At 41.1% G+C, this 27,837-nt stretch overlaps 1 protein-coding gene across 2 annotated transcripts in view; it reads right to left on the bottom strand.

The window, feature by feature from the left end:
• LOC141752270 (rho GTPase-activating protein 26-like) overlaps window positions 1–23,114 on the bottom strand; it is a 107,553-nt gene extending 84,439 nt beyond the window's left edge. For both annotated transcript variants that reach the window (XM_074610048.1, XM_074610047.1), the window contains exon 1: window positions 22,504–23,114. In XM_074610048.1, coding sequence (XP_074466149.1) covers window positions 22,504–22,657 — 154 coding nt within the window. In that variant the 5' untranslated portion in view covers window positions 22,658–23,114. The remainder of the gene's footprint in view (window positions 1–22,503) is intronic.
• Window positions 23,115–27,837: the final 4,723 nt, after the last annotated feature.

Raw genomic sequence — 27,837 nt, 5'->3', positions numbered from 1 at the left:
CACAACTTCCCCTAATCCAACATGGGAAAGGTGTTAGGGGGAGGGTGTTCTGAAGCTATTCAACCGTCCGACGACCACTTCTTAGGAAAAATACTGGTAGCTTAAGTCTCACATACACCTACAGTAAATCTGAAGGATTTAATTGTTAAGGACGAGTTGTGAGCCGGGCTGGTCGGAGGGAGGACAGAAGGTTTGGGGGATAGTGCAGAGATAGCGTGCAGAGTTGGGCTTTCCCCTTTACACACACAGCACGAAACATACCACTGTTCCCATATGAACGCCAATTTCAATGAGTTTCACATTTTAACTTGAATAACAAATTGTCTCTTACGTACATGTGAGGATCAATCTCTGTGAGCCTTGAGCTGCTGGTGAAACAAATACACATTCAGTAAATGGAAACAAGGCTGTATTTCCTTTGTTCTTCAAAATGTTACATTTTTGAAATGCATGCAAGGATACCCCCCCAGTGTGTTCATACCCTTCACCATGTTTTTACACTTTGTGTCTCCATTTCTGTCTCTTGTCTGTCTGTTCTATCACAAGAAAGGTGGCCAAATGGTACAAAATCCTACTGTGAATACAGCTCAAAAAGAAATGAAATGACACAATTACTGCAACTCAAGAAGTCTTGCAAATTCAACCAAATTAAAATCCTAAATGTCTTGTTCAAGGGCACCACAACAGAGACGTGCAGAATCGCTGTTTACTGTACATAACTTTGCCACAGTGACTGACTATCATTTCCTTCAAATCAACACTAATTCACTTATGCCACATTTCAAAAAGATCATTGAAAAGGCATTTCATGATACAGTAGAAAGTACTCCAACATTTGAATTTGCTGTATCTTAGAGTTTAATCTGATCAAGTATTAATTAAGACAGTACTTTGCTATGATTCTGGTTCCAATAATTCTTTCACTGTTATTCTCACAGTCTAGATAACAAGCATGGAAATGCAGAACTGGGAATTTGAAATTTTCTGACTTTCAAAGCGGCAAAAATTGGTGCATAAATTTGGGTCTATAATCCTCAGGCATGCTTAGCAATCAGACAAGTCTGAGAAAAAAAACAGACTTTCATCAGTAGAAACCAGTTTTAAAAGATTCAAATCCGTTTATATTCAGTAAAACAAAAAATTAAGACAGATATACATGACGAAACGTTGTACAACTATCTGAAAGATGAGCTTGATTGAGCAGAGAACATACAGAAACTGCAGTAGAGAAGATTACAGCAGCACTTCCACAGTGACGGTAATAAAAGCACTACTGATTCGCCTGTCTTATATATACACACCTGATTTATTACAGAAAATACAGAAGCTGAACACTCCACTCCGCCTTCCCCTGGTTCTCTCTCCCAGTAGGAGACTAAAAGCAGCCCTGAAGGCACCATCATACGCTTTATTAGCGTCCAACCGCACACACACACACACACACACACAGAGACTCATTTTCTATTCATTGCCTATTATAGTGTGCACAGATAAAAAGAGAGTACATGTTCTGTCCTCTGAGTGTGGTACAGTCTTTTGTTAGTGTAGCCATTAGTCCCTCTCTCTCTCTGCCTCTCTTTGTGCCTCTCTTTCTGTCAGGACGGATCACAGCAGCCCGGGGGATTTGCGGCCGAGTGGCTGCTGCTCAGTGGCTTGTCAGTTTTAAGTCCTTCCTCTGAGGCCGGCGTGACACAGAGAGACAAGGAGATAAAAGAGATACACAAGAGATGATAGGGTTTGGAGGTTCACAAGCAGAGCAAGACAACGGATGAAATGCCACCCTGCTAATGCACTCGCACAGAAATAGGGAGGAACAAGCTGGAAGTTTAACTTCGAAGACATGACATATACTTTTTGCCTCGAGGCAGCAAAGTTGCGAATTCCATCCTCCTTTCTGTCGTTTGGGCAGGTTCATGCCCCACAAATGTCTATCTGGTCTTTATGAGCCGACAGCAAAAAGACTGGTATTCTAACTATCGAGCATTTCACTGTCTCAGCCTGAGTGCCACAAAACATGCTATGTTACAAAATACTGCACACTGAAACCAATACACTGTATGTAAAGGAGAGATTCAACTTCCAATGATACAACAGTAGCTGTTCTTTACCATAATAAGATGTAAATGGATATTTCTTCTTAGCAGAATCAAAACTAGAATTACCGCCTTGTGGTTGTATGCTATCGGAGGATTGTATGATATCGGAGGGAAAAAAAAGTATAATACAATCCGATCCCTTTCCGTCAGATACGCTCTTCTATGTTGGCATCAGTGCCGGGGCTGTCCGGGGATCAGTCCGGCACATAATGCTCTTCCATTTCGGCGTTGCCAGGTCATTTTGCCGGTGCTAAAGCCCTGAATGTTTTGCGTGTAGCCCCAACGGAAAACGTAATGTCTGTGAATGTGCGATAGTGTTCGTTACAGATCCAACTGTCAACGTAAATGCAGGTCTCTTAACCAACTGTGGTGTGCGGGGGTCTGACGGTCAGCGCTGAGCGACTCACAGCAGGAAGAGGAGAGTTTTGTCTTCTTCATGATTGTAGCTGCCGTTTTATTTTATTTCACAAACCTCACGTTGCATAATATTATGTCACAGCTTTGCTCCAAAACTAAGTAAAACGACTCATTTTACTAAAGGTGAAAACTCTGTGCGCGAACGCACTTTGGAGAGTAAAGAGAGAGAGACAAACAGCAGCAGTAGATGATGGAGAGGTAAACAGTGCACGCACTAAACTCCATTAACTATATCTGAAAATTGTGTGCATGTGAGTGAAAGGAAACCCTTTTAATATTTTAATATATGGGAATTCTTGAGTTATGGCCAAAAACGTGTTTTTTGAGGTCACATTGACCTTGACCTTTGACAATCAAAATCTAATCAGTTCAGCCTTGAGTCCAAGTGGACGTTTGTGCCAAATTTGAGGAAATTCCCTCCAGGCATTCCTAAAATATCGTGTTCACGAGAATGGACCGGACGGACGTATAGTATATACTGTACGTACTGCATGTACAGACGGACAACCCGAAAACGGGTACAAAGAGAGTACAAACACACTCCCCAGGCTTTATGTTCTGCCAGGCACTTCCTATTTGCAAGAAGCCTTGCAGACCCTTGTCACCTTGGTCTGTGCAAGGAAGTACGCTTGCACATAATGTGGCTGACATTACACGTTTGTCCCTGTAGCGGCCATGAACAAATAGAGTTCATTGTTTAGTGGAGCCGAGTTTCTGAACAAATGTTCCTGCAGACCACAAAACCATTGTGAGAAACTACCACTTGGCTGATAGAGTATATTTCAGGCAGACAGGGTCGCTGAGGCATGTGCACAGGCTCCAAAACTCAATCATAACACATTATAAATAATTTTATAATGACTTATAAAGGTCAAATATCATATTATTACATAATTGCTGCAACTTTGATAGACTAAAACAAAAACTCTGAAGTTGTGGGTGCCTATGAACTGCCCTTATCTCATGTATACAATTATTTGTAGCCCATTATAATTGCATCACAAAGAAATACCCCAAAATGAACATAGCAGAAAAGTTTTCAAAGCAGAAGTGTTTGTAAATGGAAGCTTAAAGAAGGATACATCTCAGTCAGTCTGTGAAATCACACTGGACAGAGACAGAGGACTGTTTTACAGAAAAGCTGAATGATTGAATTTGGCCTTTCAACATGTTATTCCTTTGGTTCAGAACAGTCTAATCAATAGACACTTAAAGAAACTGGAACAACGTGTGATGGTCTGTTGAGAGTGGATGGGAAACTGACTTTGTGGGACCTACAGCACACAGCGAGACAAATGAGCTTTACATTATTGTGGTTTTTGGTATTTCAGTTGTGGGCCAGAAAATGTGCTTTTATCACCATGTGATCCTCCGCAGGTCCTGCGGGGAGCTTTTGATTTCCACGGGACGCCTCTTGATGTGACATCTTCAATTTGAAAGATGATTTTTTATTTATTTTTTGCCAGCTGTGGGAAGCAGGAGTGATGGTAGCGATTTATTACATCATTATATGTAGCACCGATGTCATAATATTACAAACTGCAGCATCTCAATGAGAATGTTTAAACTTTAAATACAGGGTGTCAAGAAATGTGCACTATTGGGAGTCCCGACAGCTTCCATTCATTTTTTCATTGGTATATTACAGTTCACTCTTTCTATTCTATTTATTTAGATTTTGTCAGAGCCTTGCTTGGCTTGTGTCCTCATTTCGCTCTTCAAAAAGAAGCCACAACAAAACAAGTCACTTTTGTCAGTTTATGCAAGGGTCTAAATGTGGAGTAGAGACACATTTTCTTTGTGCAAACTCCCGACGTAATTGCATCTTTCTGGATGACAAAAGTCATCCGTCATGACAATGAAAAGTCAATCTGGCTTTCTGTGTCAGCACGAGAGATGTTGACGCCACAATATCTACATGAGCCATTCAATGCATCCAAATGACAACAATTATAAACTACACCAAGATGAATGTTTATATTTATCTTCAATGTCTGTATGTCATCATCAGGCAGCAAAAAAGCACAATAATTACTGCACCATGTATGCTTAATGAGACCGAGAGAAAGAAGTTGTTCATTCAGCTGTAATCGCTCAGGCAAACAAAAACCTGGGCAGCAGACAGACTAAACTCAGCTATATAGACTAGTGAATCTTCTTTGACCTCAATTTCAACTTGCAAGTCAGGAACAGACTTAAATGCTGCTGATCAAAGAGAAGTAATCGCTGAGCTAGATAGACCTGGCAGTCTATAACAATCATCTGTCATCCATCGACCAGCAGCTGTTTTTCCTTTGAAAAAAATGACATCTTTTAGTTGGTGAAAGCTAAAAAATAATGATTCACACACTCCGTAAATACTGCACACTTGTGTCTTTTTCGGTTCCGGATATCGTGATATACCTGACTCAGGTGGGCAGAGTTAACAGTGCAGAGTTTTATAACATGATGCTCATTGATCTCCTCTCAGAGATGACCTCACATCACCCACCTGAAGTCTGGCCTTGAATGGAGCTTGCACTAAGAATCATCACACCTGACCTCACAAACTCACCATAACTCTTTTCAGAATCGCAGCCTATACCCAAACCAATCCTTGATCTCTTACTGGCCCATGAACTTGCCCACCATACAGTAAATCTCTTCTTACACAGAGATGGAAAAATATTCAATGTGAAGCTTTTGGAAGAACACAAGGTGACATAAAAATGTTACGTAAAAATGAGGCACGTTGCACATCCTTTTATCCCGGTGTCATTTCTGTACTTAACTAATCACATTCGGAAATTGACAAAAACAGTCAAAAAAACCTCTACAAATATGAGTAAAATGGTTGAACTACAAAACACCGTTAGTCCAGCAGAGGAGGGCCCCACCCTCTGCCACCGGCATCAACCATAAGCCACCCAATAATTTCCCCGCAGAGATGGACATAAATCCCTGCCCCACAAACACAATCCTCTCCCACCTAACAGTACACCACCCCTAACCCCCCCCCATCCCAGCTCTCTAGCGTTAATCTTGGCTTGCCCCCCTGACCCCGAGTCCCATCAGCGTCCCTGCAGGATGTGATCAGGACCAAAGGGCAGAGTAAGATCTAAGATATCACCACAACTAAAAAATATAGTTCCTCAATCCTGAACAAATAAATAATACAGACATTCCCTGTAGGCCAAAGCCAGAGCCAGACATCAGGCCAAGCCAACCCATTTATCCCCAACAATGACACCAGACGCATGGAAACAGATAGAATAAAGCGATCACACACCTACCAGATTACCCCCACTAAGCCTGAATTGTGGCTGGCTTTGCACCAGGACACCCACCCCACCACCACCACCCCTGCATGTGTGTGTGTGTGTACAGTAACGCACATCAAATGTGTCAGGGTGTGATAAAGAGCAAGGCATAAAAGGAAGAGAGAGCGCCAACCTGGGGATTAAATATTCTTAGCAGGGGGTTATTTTTGGAGCAGGATGGGAGCCGAACGCACACTGCTAAATACACACATACGCACACTTCCTCGCTCTCCGTGCCAGCGGACTGTGGTTTGTTTGGGTTGGCGCTGGGCGGCAGTGGAGACAAGTCTTCCCCTCAGCCCACCCTTGCACTCATACACACAGATATACAGAGAGGGAGCATGTTTCTATCTTACTATGAAAGTATCCTGCAGACCTAAACATCAATATGGGGTGAACACCAATAAGGGGGGAAAGTGGGGCAGTGAGACACTGTATTAAGTTCATTACATATACATTAATAGGTTGTGACTGGAGGGCTGCCACTTCAAATCCCTCAACCAGCTGGGAGGATCTAGGTGGTGGAAGTTGAGCAGGAGCTCGCTTCCTTTCCCCAACAAACACTGCTGAAGTACTCCAGCGCTAAAAAAGAGAAGTAATATAACATACTGAAATAGAACTGCTACTTTAATGTTAACTTAAGAAGATGTAAAAGTGCTGGTATCTAAAGAAAGAAATAGCAGAACACTGTTGGATGTAATTTAAAAGACAGACATTTCAAAAACGAAATGTGCACATTTAAAACCAGGTTGCTGTGTTGTTCTTTATTGGCTAAATCATTCATTTCAAATGACTCCACAACTGGGAAATTGTCATGCTGATGCTCATATGTAGTGATGTATGCTCTCTATATGCTTCCTTTTATTTGCTTAAAGGTGCAGAGATTTTGGGGCTTCCCTGGTCCCGGAGGTAAAAGTCACATTCATTTCTCTCATAGACAATGACTCACAGATGGAGCACTTCAAGAGCGTGTAGAGATATTAAAATCTCCCAGTTGATTCATTTGTAACTGCGCTATAAAATATATCAATTGTTGATAAAAGTTACAACTACAATGAATTTTTTTTTTTAAACTTGCTCTGATTTGTGCCTCTGACTGGCTGGTTCTACGCAGCAATGAGCGGCTGAGGATCATGGGTAGTAGTATTTTTAGAGGGATTCTCATACCTGTCTTTCCAGGCAAAACAAAAATACTGTCTTACACATTTCCCCTCCAGCTCAATAATGAACGGGCTAAATGAAGAATCACCAACAGCTTCTTTTGACAGGAGTAAGCACATCTGTACCGTAGTTTGCACTCCCACGACAAGTTAAGTTGGGTCCATTTCACTGCCTTGAAACCTGAAACCTGACACATGAAATTTGGCCTTCTTCCACTGACTTTGCATGCATTTGCACCACCTTTTTTTTTTCTGCATACACTTTGAACATACAGTAGGATACAACTGCTTCCTCTAAGCGGGTAAACCATACTGTCTCTTTCCCCGTAAAATAGGTCTTTATTGACTTGCTTTCCTTTTGTTGTTGCCGTTTCCATCTCTCTGCCTCTATGCCTAAAGACTGCTGACTAGACCAGGACAGCAATAGTAACAGAGAGGGCACGCCTCAGCTCGGGTCACTGCAACTGTGTTCAATAATTCAGTGCATCCGTTCCTTTTTGAGACTATTTTGCATTCATCTCCAGCACAGATTCGCCATAACATAAAGAGAAAATGTCTGGCTGGATGTGTGATCACACATGGAGATACACGTTTCAATATGTGTGTCTCAGAATCAGAAATGCTATGAGCAACTAGTTTTTCTGAATCACATCATTACACTAGCCTACTGTGTTTGCTTCAGACCGATGCCCGGTGTGATTACTTCACCACAGTGGGGGGTTTGCTCGTGTCTCGGTGTTATAAAAATAACACAACCTCTGGCAAAAACGCATCACAAGGCAGGGCCAGCAAACGGTCACGTATGCCCTGGTACGAAATGAAACAATGGGAGTGATGGAGAGAGTTAAAGGCTCCTGCACTTCATTTACTACGCCAATAAGTCAGCAAAGCACTTATCCTGTTTTAATAACCCAAACCAGTTACATCAGGGAGGGAAACAGGATGAGAGTTACCGGAGGAAAGAAGACTGCTAACATGCATTTCCATGTCAGATTGACAAAAGGAAATTCGGATGAACAGGAGGATGAGAAAAGAAAGGTGAAGGAGGATGAGGTTAATATGTGGAAATGTGTGTATATGAGGAAAGAGGAAGAGGAAGAGGAGGAGAAGGGGAAATTGTTTTGGAAGGTCAACTGTGTCCTTCAATGCCACTCTGGCCGAACACACAATGCCTTTCGCCCTTCATTCAGGACTTGTTTAAAGTATCCTGATAGCAGATTACGGCACGATAAAGCGCTGAAGAGTGGGATGTTGACATTACATTTTACAAGGTAATCATTACCCGCTTTAACACCGTGCTTCATGCCTTTATCAAAAACTACAAGTATGCACCTGGAAATAAGCATAATAGATCGTCTTTACTTACAGCACTTGAATAAATGTAATCAGCAAAATGTCAAGTGGCCACAGAAACTTGTTTCCTCCTTCATGCCCCGCAAGAAAGTGAACTTTCAAAAACACTGAAACCCTGGAGCTTAACATACAATCTGAGTTGCTTCTTAAACCCCTACAAAAGAGGGATTGTTCTCTTCCTGTAAAGACAGTATCGTCCCTCCTGGACAAAAACAACCTGCTTTCACCTTCTTCTAACCTCCAGCTGGATACGAACACCACGTCGGCCTCTGACTGGTAACACTGGCTCTTCTCCTCTTCGCTCTGACTCACTTCGAGGAGCTTTGATGTGGGAGGAAAATAGCTATTTTATCAACAACATGTGTCAGCTTGTGTGTGTGTGTGTGTGTGAGAGAGAGTATGCATCTGTGGGTATATTTGTGTTTTTCTGCCTGATTTGAGCCACACCTGTCTGTCAGGCTAAATCGCCTCCTCCTGTAAGTGTTTCCTGGTAACATTTCTGGGCTGTAAGGTCTGTAGAGGAGGTCTAAGGTTTCTAGTTCAAGGGTGACGACTCAGAAGCCACACCTTTACTCCACCGCAGGCTGAGAGTTTCTAGTTCATTATCACACACGTCTTGAATTTAGGACTGACAGCTCAGCACTGCAGGCTAAGGAGTTAAAGATAACCGAGCTGAAGGTTCAGATAAATCTCCCTGTCTTCCTCTGACATTTCTTTTCCCTGTAGGATAGGGGAAACAAACTGCATTTCATTCCCATGGTATTCAATAATTAGCCTTAGTCAGGAGCTTCCTGTTTGGATAACCTTCATTATTATATTGAAGCATATTTTCTTCCTAAACCATCGTAAAAAAAACAAAGGTCATTCAGGTCTTGTGACACTTTATGGACAGAAACATCCTCCAGATGTCAGGTGTGACACTGCTAATAAGGCTCATTGCCACTAAACCAATAAGAAAAGACGTGACTTTGATAGGTCAGATCTACAGATACAACACACACACAGTCACACGAATGTACTCAAATGCACACACACACAGCATGTATGCAACGTGTCGTCATTAGGGCTGTCAAAGTTAACACGATAATAATGCATTAATGCAAATTTGTTTTAACGCCATTCATTTCTTTAATGCATTAACGCAACTTTTTAGATTGTAGCAGGCTCAGTTTTAAAGCTAGAGTGGAGATACTTCATATGCAAACGTACGCAAAAATTTTGGCGAGGAATGGCATGGCCATTTGCAAAGGGGTCCCTTGACCTCTGACCTCAAGATATGTGAATGAAAATTTGTTCTATGGGTACCCACGAGTCTCCCCTTCACAGACATGCCCACTTTATGATAATCACATGCAGTTTATTACAGTGCATTACTTTTCATAGATGTACAGAAGCTCCAAACGGTGTATGAGAACAGCCTGATGTAACCTCTTCCTGTAAGGCCTACAGGGAGTCAAATTAAAACACATTTCCTTCCAAAAAATTTCCTGAAGCTCCGTTTCATTCAAATTATCAGTAAAATGAGTTCAGACTTGTAGCCAGCAAAACATAGATGGAAAGATCTTTTTCTTTTTTTTTCCACTTTTATCAGGTGCATTAGGTGCTGATCAACCGTAAAATCCTGCTTCTTGAGCAAGATAACAGCCCTTCTCTGTGTTTATCATAAATTTCCAAGTGAAACACAACCTTGACACTGAAGCTCCATCACGCTGCTGTTCGGTGGAGTGGTGTCAGGTACGATAATTCCCTAACGCCCTCCATCTGCTGTTAAAACAGCTCCAATTAAACAATTTGCACCCATAACCAGCTGCAGTAAAAAGCAGCTTTTTAAGCAGCTGTGAAAAGCGCAGCTGTCTCTTTTATGACCGAACAGCAGCGATCAGGTAGCCGTGTGCAGAAAGTTAAAGAGCATTCCTCTGAGTTCACTTTCCCTCTTCTCCTCCCACTTCACTCCTGGTGTTTTATGATCTTAAAGTAATGTGATCAAATTAATGTGAAGCCAGCACTGTGCTTGTCCTTGTCCTTTTATTTTTTTATTTTAAAATGTAAAGCGCATTGAGTTTATTTGTAATGAAATGTGCTCTATAAATAACGCTGCCTTACATTTACCCTTGGAGTTGGGAGATATTTTACTAAAATCAATCTCATCTTGCCAAGTTTTCTGGTGTTACAGAACCTTTTCCATCTTTAAAAGGAGAACAAGGCCGACAGCTGCATCAGTAAGAAGGAACTGAAGCTCAAGTCGAGAACACTCTTGAATCAAGTTGGTTTTCATTGGATTACAAGTGACGTTATCTCACCTCAATGGCAGAAAATGGCTTCATGTCTTTAAAGGAAAAAAGGCTGAGCTATGTTTCTGAATACATCACTAACTTGTTAAGATCGGCATTTCTTACGTGCAGCTGCAAAAGGCACAAAGTACACACAGTCAGGTGGAACATGGTGCAGCCAGGATAAAGTTGCAAATGATCTTAAGTTACACACATTTTATTCCCCCATAATTACTCATCCATGGAAGTTTTTTTTACCTCCTTTCTTTCTTTAGACAAAAAAAAAACACATTATTACATTTGACACTGTTACAGGACGTTAATATCTGCAACTCATTAAAGGGATAGTTTGGGTGATTTGAAGTGGGGTTGCATGAGGTACTTTTCCATAGTCAGTGTATTACCTACAGTAGATGACGCTCGGCACGCCTCCAGTTTGGAGAAACAGACAGGAGTTACCACACGGGAGCAAAGCAATGCATTGTTGTGGACGGTGACGGCAGCTAAACATATTTTGGCCACCTAAAAGAAAGGCCAACCTAAAAAAAATCAATATCAGTTTAAGTGTACGCTATATTTAGAACATTTTCACTACATGTCTATGTTTCCAACGGGGAACTGAAGCCGTTACGCTCTCATCAAAGCAACCAGAGTTAGTTCGGATTCACCAAAGTCACACCCACATCCCTTTAATACATTTAAACAATTAATTTAGCAAACCAGGTATTTCATTTTTCCCCGCACTCAACCGCGGCTTCTCCTTAAATTCCCCCTCCACTCTAAATGTGTTTTGCTCGTTGTTACTTGTCACTTGAATGTTTGACCTTCACTGTGCAGAGTGATGGATGTGCAGAGTTTGACACTACAGCTGTTTTCACATTCATCTGCTGAAGAGGGAAAGTCTTTTAGGTGCAAAGACGTTTAAGATGTGTACGTACAAAAACAAATGTGAAATCAGAGGCATCTTGTGTGGGAAGAAGCAGATTTTAGGAATATTTTAAAAAGGTAACTGAACTTTTTTTGTGCAAAAACACAATATTGAAACATTCTTATGCGTCTTAAAAATGTCTGGAGGGGATCTTTAAAGAGTGACAGCTTTGATCGTGAGGCCTCAGTTCCTACACCTGGATAAGTTAAGATAATGATGCTGCAGCATTACATAACTAGCACATTTGGCGGACTCACACTACTTGATTGAGGCAGTGCAACAAAAAGCTGTGTTATACTGTAGGTGTATACAGGTCAAAGCGGTTCTGTTCTGTACAAACAACCCTAGATTTTCTATTTAAAAAAGGATTGAAATTGTCTCAGGGTTCTTTTTAAACAGAACTGTACCTTTGTGGCCGAGCGGATATACAGCATGACTCATCTGTATGTATGCATATTCAAAACGTACACCACAGATGCCGCTTACAGTAAATGCATTTGCAGAACTATAAGTGTCAGAGGAACATTTCCATCACTGTAGGTGATGTGGTGGTTGTGCTGCTGAAGCGCAAGAGATTCAAATTTAAACATGCTGGTGTTTGCGTGTGAATCCCACTTCCTTCTTTACAGTTTCATGCACTCTCGTGTTAACATTTTGAATTATAATGAAATCGTAGCTCTAGTGTATTTATACCTATGCCATGAGAAATGTCTTTTTGCAGTTCCTCTTTCAGTTCCTCACATTTTACCCGAACTTGAAGACTGTTTGTAGACATAACCTGAGTTAAAACGTGGACCTTGGGGTTGCATGTGAACGGCTGCAACAACAATACCTGCCTAGAAAAAAGGAAATATGTCATATTGTTGCATGTGCATGCATCTTTAAGTAGTGGAGGTGGCATACCAGCAAAATAAGTCGCATATCATCATGAGAGAAAACACACAAGTAGTAATACCACAGTGCATCTAGGGCTGAGTCGCTGTATCACTGGCGGGCGGGCGGGCAGTGTAACTAAATAAGCCCCCGAGCTGAAATATTTACCAGCTTCAGTCCAGCTGGAGTCCAGGGCCGATTCTCCACATCAAAGATTCAACTAATGAGATGAAGCGGCGCGCTGGCTGGAGATCTACTTCTGTGGTGATTGTTACGAGCTACGCAAAGTTTTCGATCGGTGTGCTATATACACATGCCATTTCTGCAGCAAATCTGTTTACGCAGAAGTGCATTTTAAATACAATTTATGACCCCGATTTATGAGCCTGATAGATTTTTAATGAGCTTGTTAATTATAGATGTAGCAGGCAACAGAGCTGCTCTTAATGAATGCAACCTGTTGATGAAACGTAATCCCACTGTTACTCTGTAAATCTAAAGAAGTTCATATGTGCTCATGTATAATGCAGCATGCAAATAATGTGCAAGAACAAAAAAGACCCTGCATCCAACGCATAAGGAGTTAAAGTGTGTGGCTGCCAGTGTCAAAATGTGTTGAGGCCAATTGTTTGGATTTTATAGTCTCATATTCTTACACAAAAATCCAGTGTTTTGCAACAAATGATCAATTGCACAAAAAATGTGTTGGCGCTTTCACGCGCCAAAATTGAGGCAATTTTAATCAAACTCTGGTCCATTTGGGCTGCTGTGGACGCAGTGAATGTATTCTGGTGCGAGATTGCTTGCGAGAGGTGGTCTCGGACTGTTTCCAAGCAAACCCAAGGGCGGTTTGATTGCAGTGAGAACATAACCAGACCCAATTGCAGGAAGCGAACCAAAACGCCGACCGCTTGTGCGTGCATTTGTTGAGATGGACGAAGGTAAACAACAGGTTAACATGAGTGGAAGATGATGGACCTGGACTTCTGCAGAAGTCAGATGTTTACTCGACATCTGGGCCGAAGAGAACATACAGAATATGCTAAATAGTGACGTTTAGTAAGTCATTCAAGATAAACTGGAGGAGAAAAGATTCATGCACACAGTCAACCCCGTGCGTCGGTCTTCGATGCCGAGAGACACCGGCCAAACAGCGCTATTTGACGAGTTAGGAATGAGAATGTGTTGACACAGTAGATCAGTGCCGAGTCAAAGTGAAAAGATTTCGTCCCTACTCCCTCGTACACGCCCCTCAGCAAAAACATTTTTTTTATTTGGTCCACTTTAATTTGTGCACTGTAAAACCGAACCAGCATAAATAGAAAACGATGCAAAAGGGTTCATTTCACTCCGATTCGGACTAGCCAAAGGGACTATGGCTTGTGAAAGCGCCCTTAAACTGTTGAAAAAATTCTGAATGAGGGTTTTGCTGCTCCATCCTCCGTCTCTTTAAGGACAAATATACGTAATTTTGATCCAGTATGATGTTAAAAGTCAGTGACTGCATGTGTGTGTGTGTGTGTGTCCGTGTGTATGTGTGTGTGTCAGACAGTCTGCCTTCACAAAAGCGAGGCAACAAAAGCGGCAGAGCTGGGCTCAGTCGTGCCCTAATTTCCTTCTCCTCCACGCTACGTCACAGCTAGAGGAAGACCCCCAACCCCCACCGTGCTGTACTGCAGTGGCAACATGCCCGCACGTACATGTTCACTGAGCACACACACACACCTTCCCATGAGCCGAAATGTACTGGTATAATGGGAAACACACATGTTGTATGTGCAAATCAGACATTATGCTGCATACATAAAAACACACACCCTTCTCTCCTCTTTGTTCCTATGGGACGTCTGCAGAGGAATGCCTTCAGACACAGTGACACCCTGCCTCGCTTTTCTCTCCTCCTCCATCCTCTCTACCCCTTTCCCCTCCTCTTCTTCTTCTTCTCTCCACAACCTAGATTGCTCTGCTCCTCTACAGGCGGGTCGAAAATAAGGCCATGTCGGCTTTTAAACACCATTGTGAAAGACAACAACACCCCCACCTCCTCTTTCTCTCTTTTCATTAGCCCCTTGGCACATACTCTTCATTTGCTCTGGACCTTTTTAAAAAGAGGGTTCACTCCCTCCATCAGACATAATTGACAATTAGTTATGGTGCGGTGTGCATTTGTGTGTGTGTGTGACCCTCATCTATCAGCACCAGTTTGACAGTTGAGCCACTGAATGACTGCTATTACCCTTCTTATTACTAACAGCACAGAGAGTGGCTGCAGGGAAAACAAAGACAGAAGGTAAAGAGAGAGGAGAGAGATATGGATTGCAATTGCATGCGGTTCGTCGCAGGGAATTCCCACTTCCCTCTTACGAGCTCTCGTAGCCCGCAGCTTGTTTGTGAGGTTGCCAAGGGCAGCTAATGGTTCAATTTGAAGCCAGGGTAAACGCCTGAAAACAAAGCCATTATCAAGACAGTGCTAATGGGCGGAGGGCTGTTTTTAACCAGTAACAGGCCGAACACAACGGCAGCATACATGCCTCAACAATGTGCGTGCTCTCAGGGTCAAGCCTCTGATATGTATACTATAGTACAGGACAACCTGTTTACTAAGTCATTTTCATGTAGCAGTGGTTCTTGGACAGTAATTCTAGTTTTAGGCATCGACTATTTCTCCAACGAGCTACAGGCATTGTTTTATTGGCTAAGTCTGGACAATTACATAGGGCTAAAATAGTCGCTGGAAATGTTACGGTTCAGCCCGCCCATTTGTGACCAAATTAAATCAGAAACAGACTTCCTCGTCAAGCCCTAGCTATTGATAAATTTAAACAATTTCAAGTTGTTTTTTTCTGCTTAAATAAACCTGTAAATAATTCCTTAAAACAGTGATTCCCAAAGTGGGGTCCGGGGACCCCCAGGGGTCCGTGGCACTCTGTCAGGGGGTCCGCGAAATAATTTGCTATAAATGATCAAATTGTACTGTATCATTAAAAAGTGCATTACGTACAGATGGAGACCATTTGCAGCAATAAAACAAAGCATATTGGGTCCATTACTCCCACCCATGTTAGCTTTGGCCCAATAGAAACTCTGACATGATTGTAACGCACAAGTTGAAGCACTTACTGAAAGTCAGCTTTAGACTGGTAAATTTAAAGATCTGGATTTATTAGGATTATGCCATTCTTGCTACTGTTCATTTTCTAAAAGTTTTTAAGATCAATTACTTGATATATATATAGGCTATAAATACTGTCAAATTGAGTCCAAATGCAATTTGAATAAAATCCCCCTCTTTTTAAAAAGGTAAATAAATGGTATTAACATTCAATAACATTGCAAATTTCGCCAGTGTGGGACTAATAAAGAATGATCTCATCTTATCTTAACATGATTCAAATTGAAATGTGTTTCTGTTTATCACTATCAAACAGGTCTGAAGTATTTAGGTTGAAAAGCTCCTATGGCATCTACGAGTACAAATGGTAATCTCTATATCAGCGTACAATGTATCCATCCTTCTGACATGTTAACCCTCCATCAATTAGCATCATCTCATCAGCTCCTTGAAGGTCAGGAGACACACACACACACACACACACTCTGTAGGCCATATATACGGAGCACAAAGAGGTCACTAGGCCACATAAATACTTGTTAAGGAATGTACTATATCCATATTCACATCACGCAGGCACAAATATAAAACCACCCATACGCACACTCAGCCAACACTAACAGGGGACTCTGACTAACCAGCTGTGCTCTCTCATGTTTCAGGCCTCTGCTCCCTAAAAGCTCTATTTAACGGTTAAGAAAAAACGATCTATATGACAGAGGGATGTGTCACGCTTTCACTGTAACACGTGTGTGGTGTGTGCACAACTGGGCCTGACAATTTGATCATGTCATGTCTTAATCCAGGAAGCAGCGCCGTCACTGCAGCCAACGATGACCTCATTGTGAAAAACTAGTCCATGACAGCTGAGCCCTGGGACTCCAGGCTAGTAATAATAATAATAGGCATTGGATATGAATACTTACAAGTCCTAGCATTGTTTTATTACCGCAATCATGGATTGTTCCAATTGATTTTTTTTGAGTGAATGATCTACTGCTGTTGGTCTGCTTGACTTTTGGTTGAACTTCTTGTATTTCTGTGCTCAAAACAGGTGTACACACATGCACCAAATATTCACCGTCTTAAAATTTGTCCATTTTCATGTGAAAAAGTTCCATAAATTACAAAATTTCTGTGTTTCGGAAGGGTCGAAAAGCAGCTGAAACACAATTTAAACCATTGAAACATAGGCTAAAACCATAGCCTGTATATAAGAAGTGGACGTAATCACTGTGACGTAACCCATTGGTTTGTGGACTGCTGTTTTGAAGCTTTGAGTTCAGCATTTTGGCCCTCGCCATCTTGTTTTTTTGCAACCAGAAGTGGCACGAGAGGGTGGAGCTAAGTACAACCGAACGCTGAATAAGACATTTTTAGGCGACCAAAATGTTAACTTTCATGGACTGAAAACACACTGTGAAAGTTGTAAGACGAAAACACGGACAACTCCCAGACCAGACAACGCCGTGGTAGCGACCTGTCAATCACAAGGTAGCCACGCCCTAAAGCATCCCCTGCTTTATGGTCTATTTGACTCTAAATGGGACCATAATTTACTAAATGAACATCATGCTGTATTGAAGAAGACTTGAAACTAGTGATTGAGACCATAAACTCATGTTTACAATGTTAACTGAGGTAATAATTCAAGTGAGAAGTAGGGTCATTTTCTCATAGACTTCTATACTATACTTCTTTTTGCAACCAGAGGAGTCGCCCCCTGCTGGCTATTAGAAAGAATGCAAGTTTAGGGCACTTCTGCATTGGCTTCACTTTCCAGACCCAGAGGTTGCCCACTGGCTAATACTGATAAAATAACAGTGAACATTTGACAGTGTTAGTGATAGCTAATGGATGGATGGATTTGATAGTGATAATATATAGTACCTCTAATAATAAAACCTGTTTAGTTATGGAGCTATGTGGATGAATTTCATCCCTGGAAAGCTATGGGGGTGTTTGAGTGACTGCAACACAAAACAGAGCTGGTTGGTAATTCTATACATTGATTTCTGTAACATTACAAACTGAGGATGATGATATATTGTAAAAAAAAAAAAAGAAAAAAAAGAAGGGATGCATCAAAACAAAGGTCAAGAGTCCCACTCTGACACCTTAAACAGACGACTGGCATCACACTCTCCTGAGCCAAGTGGCGTGAACTTCAAAAATAACTCCATTGCTCCATTTTTGACACTTTCCACTGAAAACATGGCAACATCATGCGTCTGTGTCACATAAACTGTCTAAACACGGTGTCTCGTTTCCCCTCACAGCACCAGCGAGCGCCAAAGCTGCCAATTAGGGTTAGTTTGGCTGATTGAGCCGTGTCATGTTAGAGGTGGAGCAGAGAACCAAACATTTCTACAGGCTCCGTAATAACAAGCTAGATCTGCCCTAAAATGACATATGGCCAACACACATACTTAAACTCACACTGTGTGTGTATATATATATATATATATATATATATATATATATATATATATGTGTGTGTGTGTGTGTGTGTGTGTGTGCATACTGTATGCATCTGCCACCTTAGTTTGTGTGTGTCTCCAAAGTACTTATTCAAGGGAGACTTTGTGGTCTTCAAAGTGTATACTGAAACAGAGTGTGCGTGTGTGCATTTGTCTGAATGTGTCTACATGTTGAGCTGCTATATAAACCAGTCCGACAACCACAAACAGGAAAGAGCTGCTGTAAATCGCAATAGTGTTGAACCCTTCCTCTATGATAAATTACACTAATGAGCGATAAACTTCGAGTCGAGTAAGAAGAGAAGAAGAGGAAGCAGCAGCTAGCTTATCACAGACACATCAGTGTAGATTTTCCATTATGCAAAAAGACCAACTATTTATGGTATGATGTTATTCATAATTATTACATTTTACGCAATAATAAGCATATACCATAAGTGCAGTTCATGCAATTTACTACGATGCTCTCTGTACTTGTTCTCTCTGTACTGCAGCAACAACAAACCATCAGGAACAAACTGTCAAGTGCCGGCTTCACACTGCCTCCAAAATTAATCCATAACAGAAAAATGCTGTACAGTCTAGAGGTGGGCAATATGGATATACACTCAGTATAGTATATTAGGTATAAGCTAAAAGTAATGCAGTCTATACAACAGTCTTGAAATAGATTCTAGCTTCATGAAGGTTATAATGTAGAGAGGCGTGGTACAACTGTATGGATATTTTGGAGGCTGTAGTTTGTAGTGCTGTTGAACTGTATTGCATTATACCAACCCGGTCTCATGGGAAGGCGTATAAGTACCATGACATTACACGGATAGGCCGCGTGTCATGACGACGCATTTTACGCTTTTTTGCGTGTCATTTGTACACCACGTAATAAAACTACGGTAACATCCGCAGTTAAGTTTAGGCAACAAAACCACTTAGTTAGGTTTAGGAAAAACATCATGCCCATTGGCCTTCAAATAAGTACGTAAACTAAGTGAAATTCATACGGAAACAACGTGACATAACTACGGAAAGCACGCCACAAACATCACTAAACAACACGAAACTAAAAACTAAAAAAACTTCACTAACTTGCAAAAACAAAACACCGGTCTCGAACACCAGTCTCCTGGTTAAAAGTCTTGTCTGTTTCTGTACCTGATAAACTGGTGACTGAGATACGTGCCAATATAAAATTACATACGCTATATGTTTGTAATTTTATATTGATAAACAACATGATAGAGTATATTCAACTGATTTAGCTGTTTAAAGATATAGCTGATGGGAATGTTTGTTGTTTTTGGCAAAAAAAATAAATACAAATTTGAAAATAAATACTTGACGAATCAATCATCACATTGATGCAAAAATCCCGTAAATCCAGTATTTCTATAAAGCAGTCCTATTACAACCAAAGACATTAAGAGACAGATAACTTGGTATATAAACTGTATATAAAAACCTGACAACAGTCACATTTATATTGCCTCACCACAAGTCTATATCATCATGACACCCAATCCTACACAGGTCATTACACTAGTACTGAAGAACCAAGAGAAGACAGTGACATAACAACAGGCTTCATAAGTTCACAGTAGCACTGCTGTGTACATTCTGAGTGGCATGTTGTAAATGTTTCACTTTCTCCTTCTGTGGTAATATTGCATGTAGTCATTACAACAGAAACACATGTGAAAGCTGTCAGGAGACTTTTGAGGCTCCTCCTCCAGCAGCAATTAGAACCTAACTAAACATGAGGGGCGTCCCAGGGCAGTCACACATCCTCTCAATGCCTCAAGAGCAGCAGAGGAGGTCCAGGTGTGTTGAAAGATGCAGCAGAAAAGATTTACAGCTGCACAGAGAACTTCCAAGCGCTGTTAGAGAAGCGACTGATTCATGTCATGTGCCGGCAATGGGCGACAAAAACTACAGGTATAAAAAAAAGATTAACTAGGAAAACCTGCTGACTTGCTCTTTGTCAGGCAGCACCCTGCTACAATGGCACAGAACAAGCAAATGACTCACTGCGACCGCAGTAAATCAGGCCATGCTGTTTGATTTCTAGATCTCACCAATGGACAAAAGCAGAATTGTCTTTATAGCCGCACGTCAGCTGACCGAGCTTTGTGGTCACAGAGGACCGAGCTGGTTTGTTTTTAAAGGTACAGCCGATAACGCCGGGGTGGAAAGTTCAGGTTAACCGGCAGGCTGCGCTTTCCATACTCTATATATACAGTACATAAACACAATAGTATCTACGGTATCAGGAGTGTGCATGCACAGCGTTGCACCATGCAAACTAAACACACCTTTAACACATAGAACAGTTAAGAGCATATGGATAACAACACAAATTCAATATCAATTCTTCTGTCCATTTTCATGCCAGAACAAATACCATAGAAAATGTCTTATGCTTGATTTGAATCAGCATTTAGACCAAATTACAGTAAATTCCACCAGCAAACATTTGTCGGATTGTTTGTATTGTTTGTATGAGGTACTTATGAGTGTATTACCTACAGTAGATGACGGTCGGCACGCCCCCAGTTTGGAGAAACTGTCAGGACTACCAACACAGGAGCAAATCAATACTGTGGACGGGGGCCGGCAGCAAAACTTATTTTAGCCACCTAAAAGAAAGGCTCACCTAAAAAGAATCTTTATCAGTTTAAGTTTACAGCACTATACTGTCTTTACCGCTTTACCTTGCAGTCAGCCAGCCTTTTTCCAACGAGGAACTGGAGGCGTTATCTATGCTCTCGCCAAAGCCACCAGAGTCCATTGACAAAAACTGTAATTTTACCTTGCAGAACATGGGAGTTGCTGGTCTACCGCTGCCTCGATCAGTTAGTTTGTTTATGTTATTGTGTGACTTTGGTGTGTTAAAGGATCAGTTTGGATTCACCAAAGTCACAAAATTGCACAAAATCACAAACTAACCAATCAAGGCAGCGGTAGACCAGCAACTTCCGTGTTCTGCGAGGTAATTAATTTGGTAAAAAATTACTGTTTTTGTCAATGGAGTCTGGTAGCTTTGAAGAGAGCATAGATGGAGTACATAGCTTTGCTTCTGTGCCGGTACTCCTGTCTGTTTCTCCAAACTGGGGGCGTGCTGACCGTCATCTACTGTAGGTAATACACTGACTATGGATTAGAACCTCACACAACCCCACTTTCAACAATCCAAACAATCTCCATTTCAATTTTGGACATTTGGAGTCATACAAATGCAAATTTTCCACGAGAATAGCTTGTAAAGATTGAACGTAAGGTAAGCAAAGCAGAAAACCCTGCCCTGAAAATAAGAGAAATATTCAAAGGTATTCGAAGCGATCGCCCTGTTTGGGTTTGTTTCACAACAACGACCAGGTTGCTGTACATTATCCCGCTTATTACACAGCTACTTACTTAAGAAATCAATAATTTGCCAATAGTGATTGGGAGGTTGAATACTATGGCAACGGTCGAAGCATTCGGGTCAGCCGTAATTTACACCATCAAATAACTAAAAGAAGCAAAACCTATAGTCACCTTTTCAAGTCAGTTATAACAGATATGTTATATAGGATGGACCTACTGGTAGTTAAAGCCCTTATCAACATTAAACATCATCCTTTAAAAGGTCCCATGTTGTGAAAAGTGAGATTCCCATGTCTTTTATATTATAAAGCAGGTTTAAGTGCTTTATAAATACTGTTAAACTATCAAAATGCTCAATATACGGAGAAATACACACAGCCCGTATTCATAAATTGTGCGTTTGAAACAAGCCGTTTGGATTTCTGTCCATTTGTGATGTCACAAATATACGATATTTAGACCATTACATCGTTTTAAACTTAAATATTCTAAATGTGTCCCAGTTTATTCCCTGTTCCAATGTATGCGAATGACATCAGCTGACAGGATGTAAACATGGACCCAGGCTGTTTCCTGGCAACACAATTCCGTTGCCATTCCGTTGAAATGCGCTAAAACGGAGCGTTTCAGACAGAGGGTGAATACAGGTATATTCAGACATAAAGTATGAGAAAAACAATGTGATTTTTGAACATTAAAGCATGTAAACATGTTCTAGTAGAAACCCCAAATACAAGTATGAACCTGAAAATGAGCATGATATGTCCCCTTTAACACAGTATATCAGTGTGAGTAAAACATTCACTACACACTCCCTCTGTCCATCTATATTGTAAGGCGGTGGGAATAAATGTGCTGACAGCTTCAGGGCTCACTCACAGTCACACGCCTTTCCTCTTTAACTTGTGAAATGTGCTTTATCAGTAACACACACAGACACACACACACTAAGCTTTTCTTCTGATGCCAGTGTAACTGAGCTAGAGCAGTCTCTCTTTCACAGACATGCTGCACCTGAAGGCAACTTCTGTGACTCACTCTGACAAAACCACATGCACGAAACCAGATGTTTTGTCATTATGCACAGCATGGATGACAGTCAGTCAATTAACACACCTCACAAACACCTTTCCTCCTCCTCCACCCACTTACTTTTCAGAGCCTGGATGAGCGCCTTGCCATCTTTAATGAGCTCCTTGATGAACTTGTTGGTCTTGTCCAGCTCCAGTTCGTGGGACTTGAGTCTGTCCCTGAACTGAGGGCTGTCCAGGTAGCAGTCACTGAACTCCAGGGCAGGTAGACCCATCTTCTTCTTCTTCTTCTTCTTCTGCACCAACACAACCAGGACGAGCCGGCAAAAAGAGCTCCAGAGGAACAAGAGGAGGAGGAGCTGCTACTATTACTACTACTGCTGCTGCTGGAAATGATGCAAAATCCAATTACAACATGTAAACACCGGGCTGGAGATGTATCCAACAGCAATGCTTCTCTACCTACATAAATAAAGAAGTCACAGCAGAGTTGGTGGAGGTTTAAAAGAAGAATACAACCACTTGCTCTCAGGTAAACCGGTGCTGCATTCCTCTCGACCAACTCATCGTGGACCTGGACAGAGGAGGAGGAGAAGGAGGAGGAGGGAGGCTGCAGAAAAAACAAAACTAGCCTCGTAAATGTGGTGTCTTCCTCTCAATGCACTGCTTTGCTCAGCTCAGCTCAGCTCAGCGCTGCTGCTGCTGCAGACCGTAATCAACCTACCCGGACACGGATAATCCTCCTGATTGACGTCTCTCTCGGCCAATGAGATGGCAGGATGGTGGTGATGACCCTTAAAGGGGGCGGGGATGCGGTGAGCTACTCCAGAACAGAGAGGAAGAAAATGAAGAAGAGGGCTCACTCTGATCCTATTTATAGAAACTATGTTCCTGGAAAGAGTTTTTGTTTTTGAGCATTTTCATGTAGTACACAAGAAACTAGAAAGGTGGGTATACTTCTTGTTGTTGTTTAACTTTTGTTGTATTTTTTAAAATTATGTTAGTTTAGATCGTTCTTCCTTTTTTTTTGTTATTGTTTTTTTCTTCTGGGGTTGGGAGGGTGTGGGGGGGTCCTTAGTATATAAGCCTGTGTCTTCTTCATTGACTGGATTTAGTTTTATATATGTGCAAATAAATAAATAAATAAAATAAAATAAAATAAAAGGTCTACAACCACGCCAAAGAGTATAGAAGCAAAGAGACGAAACCGTCTACCGTCCGGTAGTCACTTTCAGATTTTGGTAGAATATGACAGTAGAATACAAAAAATGTAGTTTTACTTATGTACGGCACTTTTTAGGCGGATGTTTTACCGTCTACCGTCCGGTAGTCACTTTTCAGTCCAAAATGGCTGAATTGTAGTTTTGCTGCTGGGCACTGATGTTGCAATGCTAATGTACTGATGTTAAGTAAATTATATTAGCCTGTTGCATGCTAGCATTGCCACGTAGTGCCTTCAAATGAAACTCGTGAGCTTTTCTTTATAACATGGGAATTTGTGAAGAAAAACAATATACGACTAAAATTACATTATATTAAAGGGACTATTTGTAAGAATCAGAATTGCTTGTTAACAGCGACACCTGTGGCCGTTAAGTCAACGAAAGTCAGCGTCGGGCTCGCGCTTTGCTCGCTCTAAATAGACATGAACGAGCATCGCTCAACACAGTGAGGCGACACACGTCAGCTAAAACCACAATATCACTCTATATTTCAGCTGCTTGGCAGTAATGTTAGCTGACCAGACGAAGGTCTCTCCATGAATCACTGCTGATCCTAGTGTTGGCTTTTTCCTGCCTCAGCCTCCGGGGCTGAAGCAGGAAGAGAAACGTTATCGTCTCCGACCGGGTGCCGGTGTCTCCCTCCGGCACCCGGTCGGAGAGGATGAAGTTTCTCGCTGCGTAACCCCGTCAGCTCAACTTAGAGCTTTCAGAAACTTTCATATGGACTCTTCCCGTGAATGTGCTGATGTCTAGCAGGTGATATTAGCCTGTTATGCATGCTAACATTGTCACAGTGACAAGGCTACAAGGATACTCTGTTAGAGTGTTACATCTTCTCGACCATAGACAATCTCTGCATGCAGCAGGCCTGGAGCCTGGTTGGTGGGAGGAGATGATGATGTCATTTCAGGCAGAGCGGGGAATTTCTGTGCATCTGTGTGTCTGCCTTTTAATACATCCATGGCCTTGGATTAAAGCCTCCCATCACTCTCTGGCGCCCTCTTCTGCAGAGATGCTGCACCACAACAGTTATTTATTTATTTATTTTGTCAACTTGTATTGACTCCTTTCACTATAAACTTATTTTGTTTCATATTTTAATTAAGAAATAATGACTATTTCACTTATGATAGGAGAGGAAAAACCACAAACAACTTATTTTCCCTTTAACTAATAACAGATAAAAATGTTATTGGGACACTGAGTTTTTTTAATTGATTATATGTATATGTGTTTTGGTATGTGCATATTTGTATGTATGTGTATATGTATACAGTATGTTTATGTATATATAAATAGATTTTATCTTATTTTAATTTTATTTTTTTACTTGTGTATATTCTTTTTACTTATTTATCAATTTTTTTGTATATAATGTGTTTTTCCTGTATCTATACTGGCTTATTTTATAATAATATTAGGTTTGTTAAGTTTCTTTGTACCGAGAATGTTATTATTGGGGACGTTTGTGAATGTTTGTTCTGTTGTTTCAAAAAAACAATAAATATAATATTGGAAAAAAAAATGTATTGGGACAAACAGCCTGCAAGCCTACTGAATCTGCTTTACACTTGACTGTATATTGTAGTTGCTGCAACTCTTCATTTTGATTTCTTTTTTTACATGCCATGTCATTGACACATGCACAGTTTGTGTTTGTGGTTATTGTGTGAAAACAGCTCAGATTAAGGCGCGCTATACTTCCTCTGCCAAAGCACAGCACACACCAGCGTCTGGTCGTCTGCTCATTTCTCCATCTGTCGCTGTGTGGTGTACAGAGATAGCCGTTCACAGGAAGTCACGGCCTGTTGGTGTTTGTGTATGAAGTCTAAAGATGCAGGAGGCTCAAGAACCAGAATAAACCAGTTTATAGTCAGGTGTTTTCTATTAAAAAGTGATAGTTGGTCTTACAAAATCACTGATAACACTAAAATACATCAATATGATGCACTTTAAAGAACAGCAGCCTAACCGAATTCAGATCAAAGTTTCATCATGTTGTCACTCATCTGAAACAGAACAGGTTGTCCTTTGACATGCTGAAAGAACACAACTTGTTGTAACTTGTTTATGGAAAATATCCTTTTTTTTTATGAGCCATCTTTTCTCAAGATACAAATCGGTGTTACTTCAACATACTAGGGCTGGGCAATATATAGATATTATATCGATATGGTGATATGAGACTAGATATCGTCTTGGACTTAAGATAAACCAAGTCTGTAGTGAGGCTAATGTTTATAGTGAGTGAGTATCATTTTTGCTGTTTCTTAAATGACGCTGACCTCTGGCTTCTCTCTGAAGAGGGGTTAAGTAAAAAAGATTCACATTAGCTTCACTGACTTTATTTAAAGATGGTGGCTTTAATCAATATCACTGCTAGAATCTTTATGGCCGTCGAGATGCTGTTAATTACATTTTTCCTTGTCCCTCACTAATTTCATCCTCTGCATCAACCTCTCCTCCCACACAAAGCTTCCTGTTGAGAGAACAGTAACCAAATTAACAACAGCTAAAAATATGTATTTCCATTTCCTCTTTAGAAACATCTGTTCCAGAGCTCTTTTAAAGATATTAATCCATCAATATATGAAACGGGGGAAAAAGTACGTCTGCATTTTCCATCATTTTATATACACATTTGCCTGGAATTCAGACCGACATTTTTGGGAAGCCTTGGGATCTTGGAACTAAAATATAGATCTGCAGCTTTAAAGCAGCTACTGGACTCCCTTTTACTCCGACAAGGTGCCAGTCACACCAATCTCTCGCCTCCTCATAGTCGTAGTTTCATTTTTTCACTCCCATCTAGTATTTCTTTACTTTATCAACCCTTTTCTTCCCACAGGAGGACAGCGAAGCCAGAGTGCCACTTGTTCTCAGCCAGAAGTGCTTCCTCTACGGTGAGTCAGAGGATGTCCTTCTGAAGCATAAAGACGCCCAGAGGGAGTTGGCGGGGGATGAAAACAGGACATTGGTGGTTGACACTTATTTCTGAGCTCAATATCCTGCCACTGCAACAAGTACAATCACTGTAGGAGTTGTTTGTCTCTAGATATGCAGAGTGCATTCCTCTGCATTTGTGTGTAAGTACATTGAGAGCCTGAATTCCTTGTGTGTCCAAACGTACTTGGCAAAAAGCTGATTCTTTTGATAACCACAGAATGTATTATTATTATTATTACAAGCTTTATTATTATTGCAAGTTGGAGCAGTGGGTATCACCATGTGTGGGTTTGGGGGTTGTTTGTCGCACTATAAGGACAATAGCATTGACATGCAAATCACTGACAATATTTTTCTGCCTGGATGCAACATGTTTGCAAAGATTTAGGTGGAATCTTTCTAACAAAATGATCGTAAATGGACTTGCATTTACAGTATATAGCTCTTTTCTAGTCTTCCGACCACTCAAAGCGCTTTACACTACATGTCAGCATTCACCCATTCACACACACATTCATACACTGATGGCAGAGGCTGCCATGCAAGGTGCCAACCTGCCCATCAGGATCTAATCTAAACACTATTCACACACCAATGGGCAAAGGCACAGCCTTCAGGAGCAATTTGGGGTTCAGTATCTCGCTCAAGGACACTTCGACATGCAGACTGGAGCAGCCGGGGATCAAACTGCCAATCTTCTAATTGATTGATTGATTGATTGATTGATTGATGGACGACCGCTCTACCTCTGAGCCACAGCCGCCCAATGCTGGCTTGCGGCACTGAGCTCCAACATGACAGTAAAAATAAAGAGCTGTATCAGTCCAGGCCACTTTTCACAGACATCTTAAGGCTTCAGTGAAGACATTTTGGGCACTAAATTCCTACCAAAGACTTAACAAAGGATGTGGCAGCATCTTTAACCCAGTTAGCAATATGAGGTCCACCTCAAACATCTCCACATACCAGAGGTGGTGCACATGAATAATCTACAGAATATTTACAACTTCTCAATATTTAAGTACTACAAATATACAATATAATTATGTGTTATTACAAACCAAAATAGCAATAAACAATAAAGTAAATCTATCACAACACAATATATCTCCCCTCTCCTCTGTTCAACTTAGGTGTAGTAGTACAACTATTCACCAAACAAACTATATTTATTTTTGCTATAGGCCACAATCATTAAAGGGGACATATCATGCTAATTTTCAGGTTCATACTTGTATTTTGGGTTTCTATTAGAACATGTTTACATGCTGTAATGTTCAAACAAC

This window comes from Sebastes fasciatus, chromosome 16, assembly GCF_043250625.1.
Source record: "Sebastes fasciatus isolate fSebFas1 chromosome 16, fSebFas1.pri, whole genome shotgun sequence".
NCBI lineage: Eukaryota > Metazoa > Chordata > Actinopteri > Perciformes > Sebastidae > Sebastes > Sebastes fasciatus.
The sequence above is the reverse complement of the archived record's forward strand: the minus strand, read 5'-3'. Positions and strand labels throughout refer to the sequence as shown.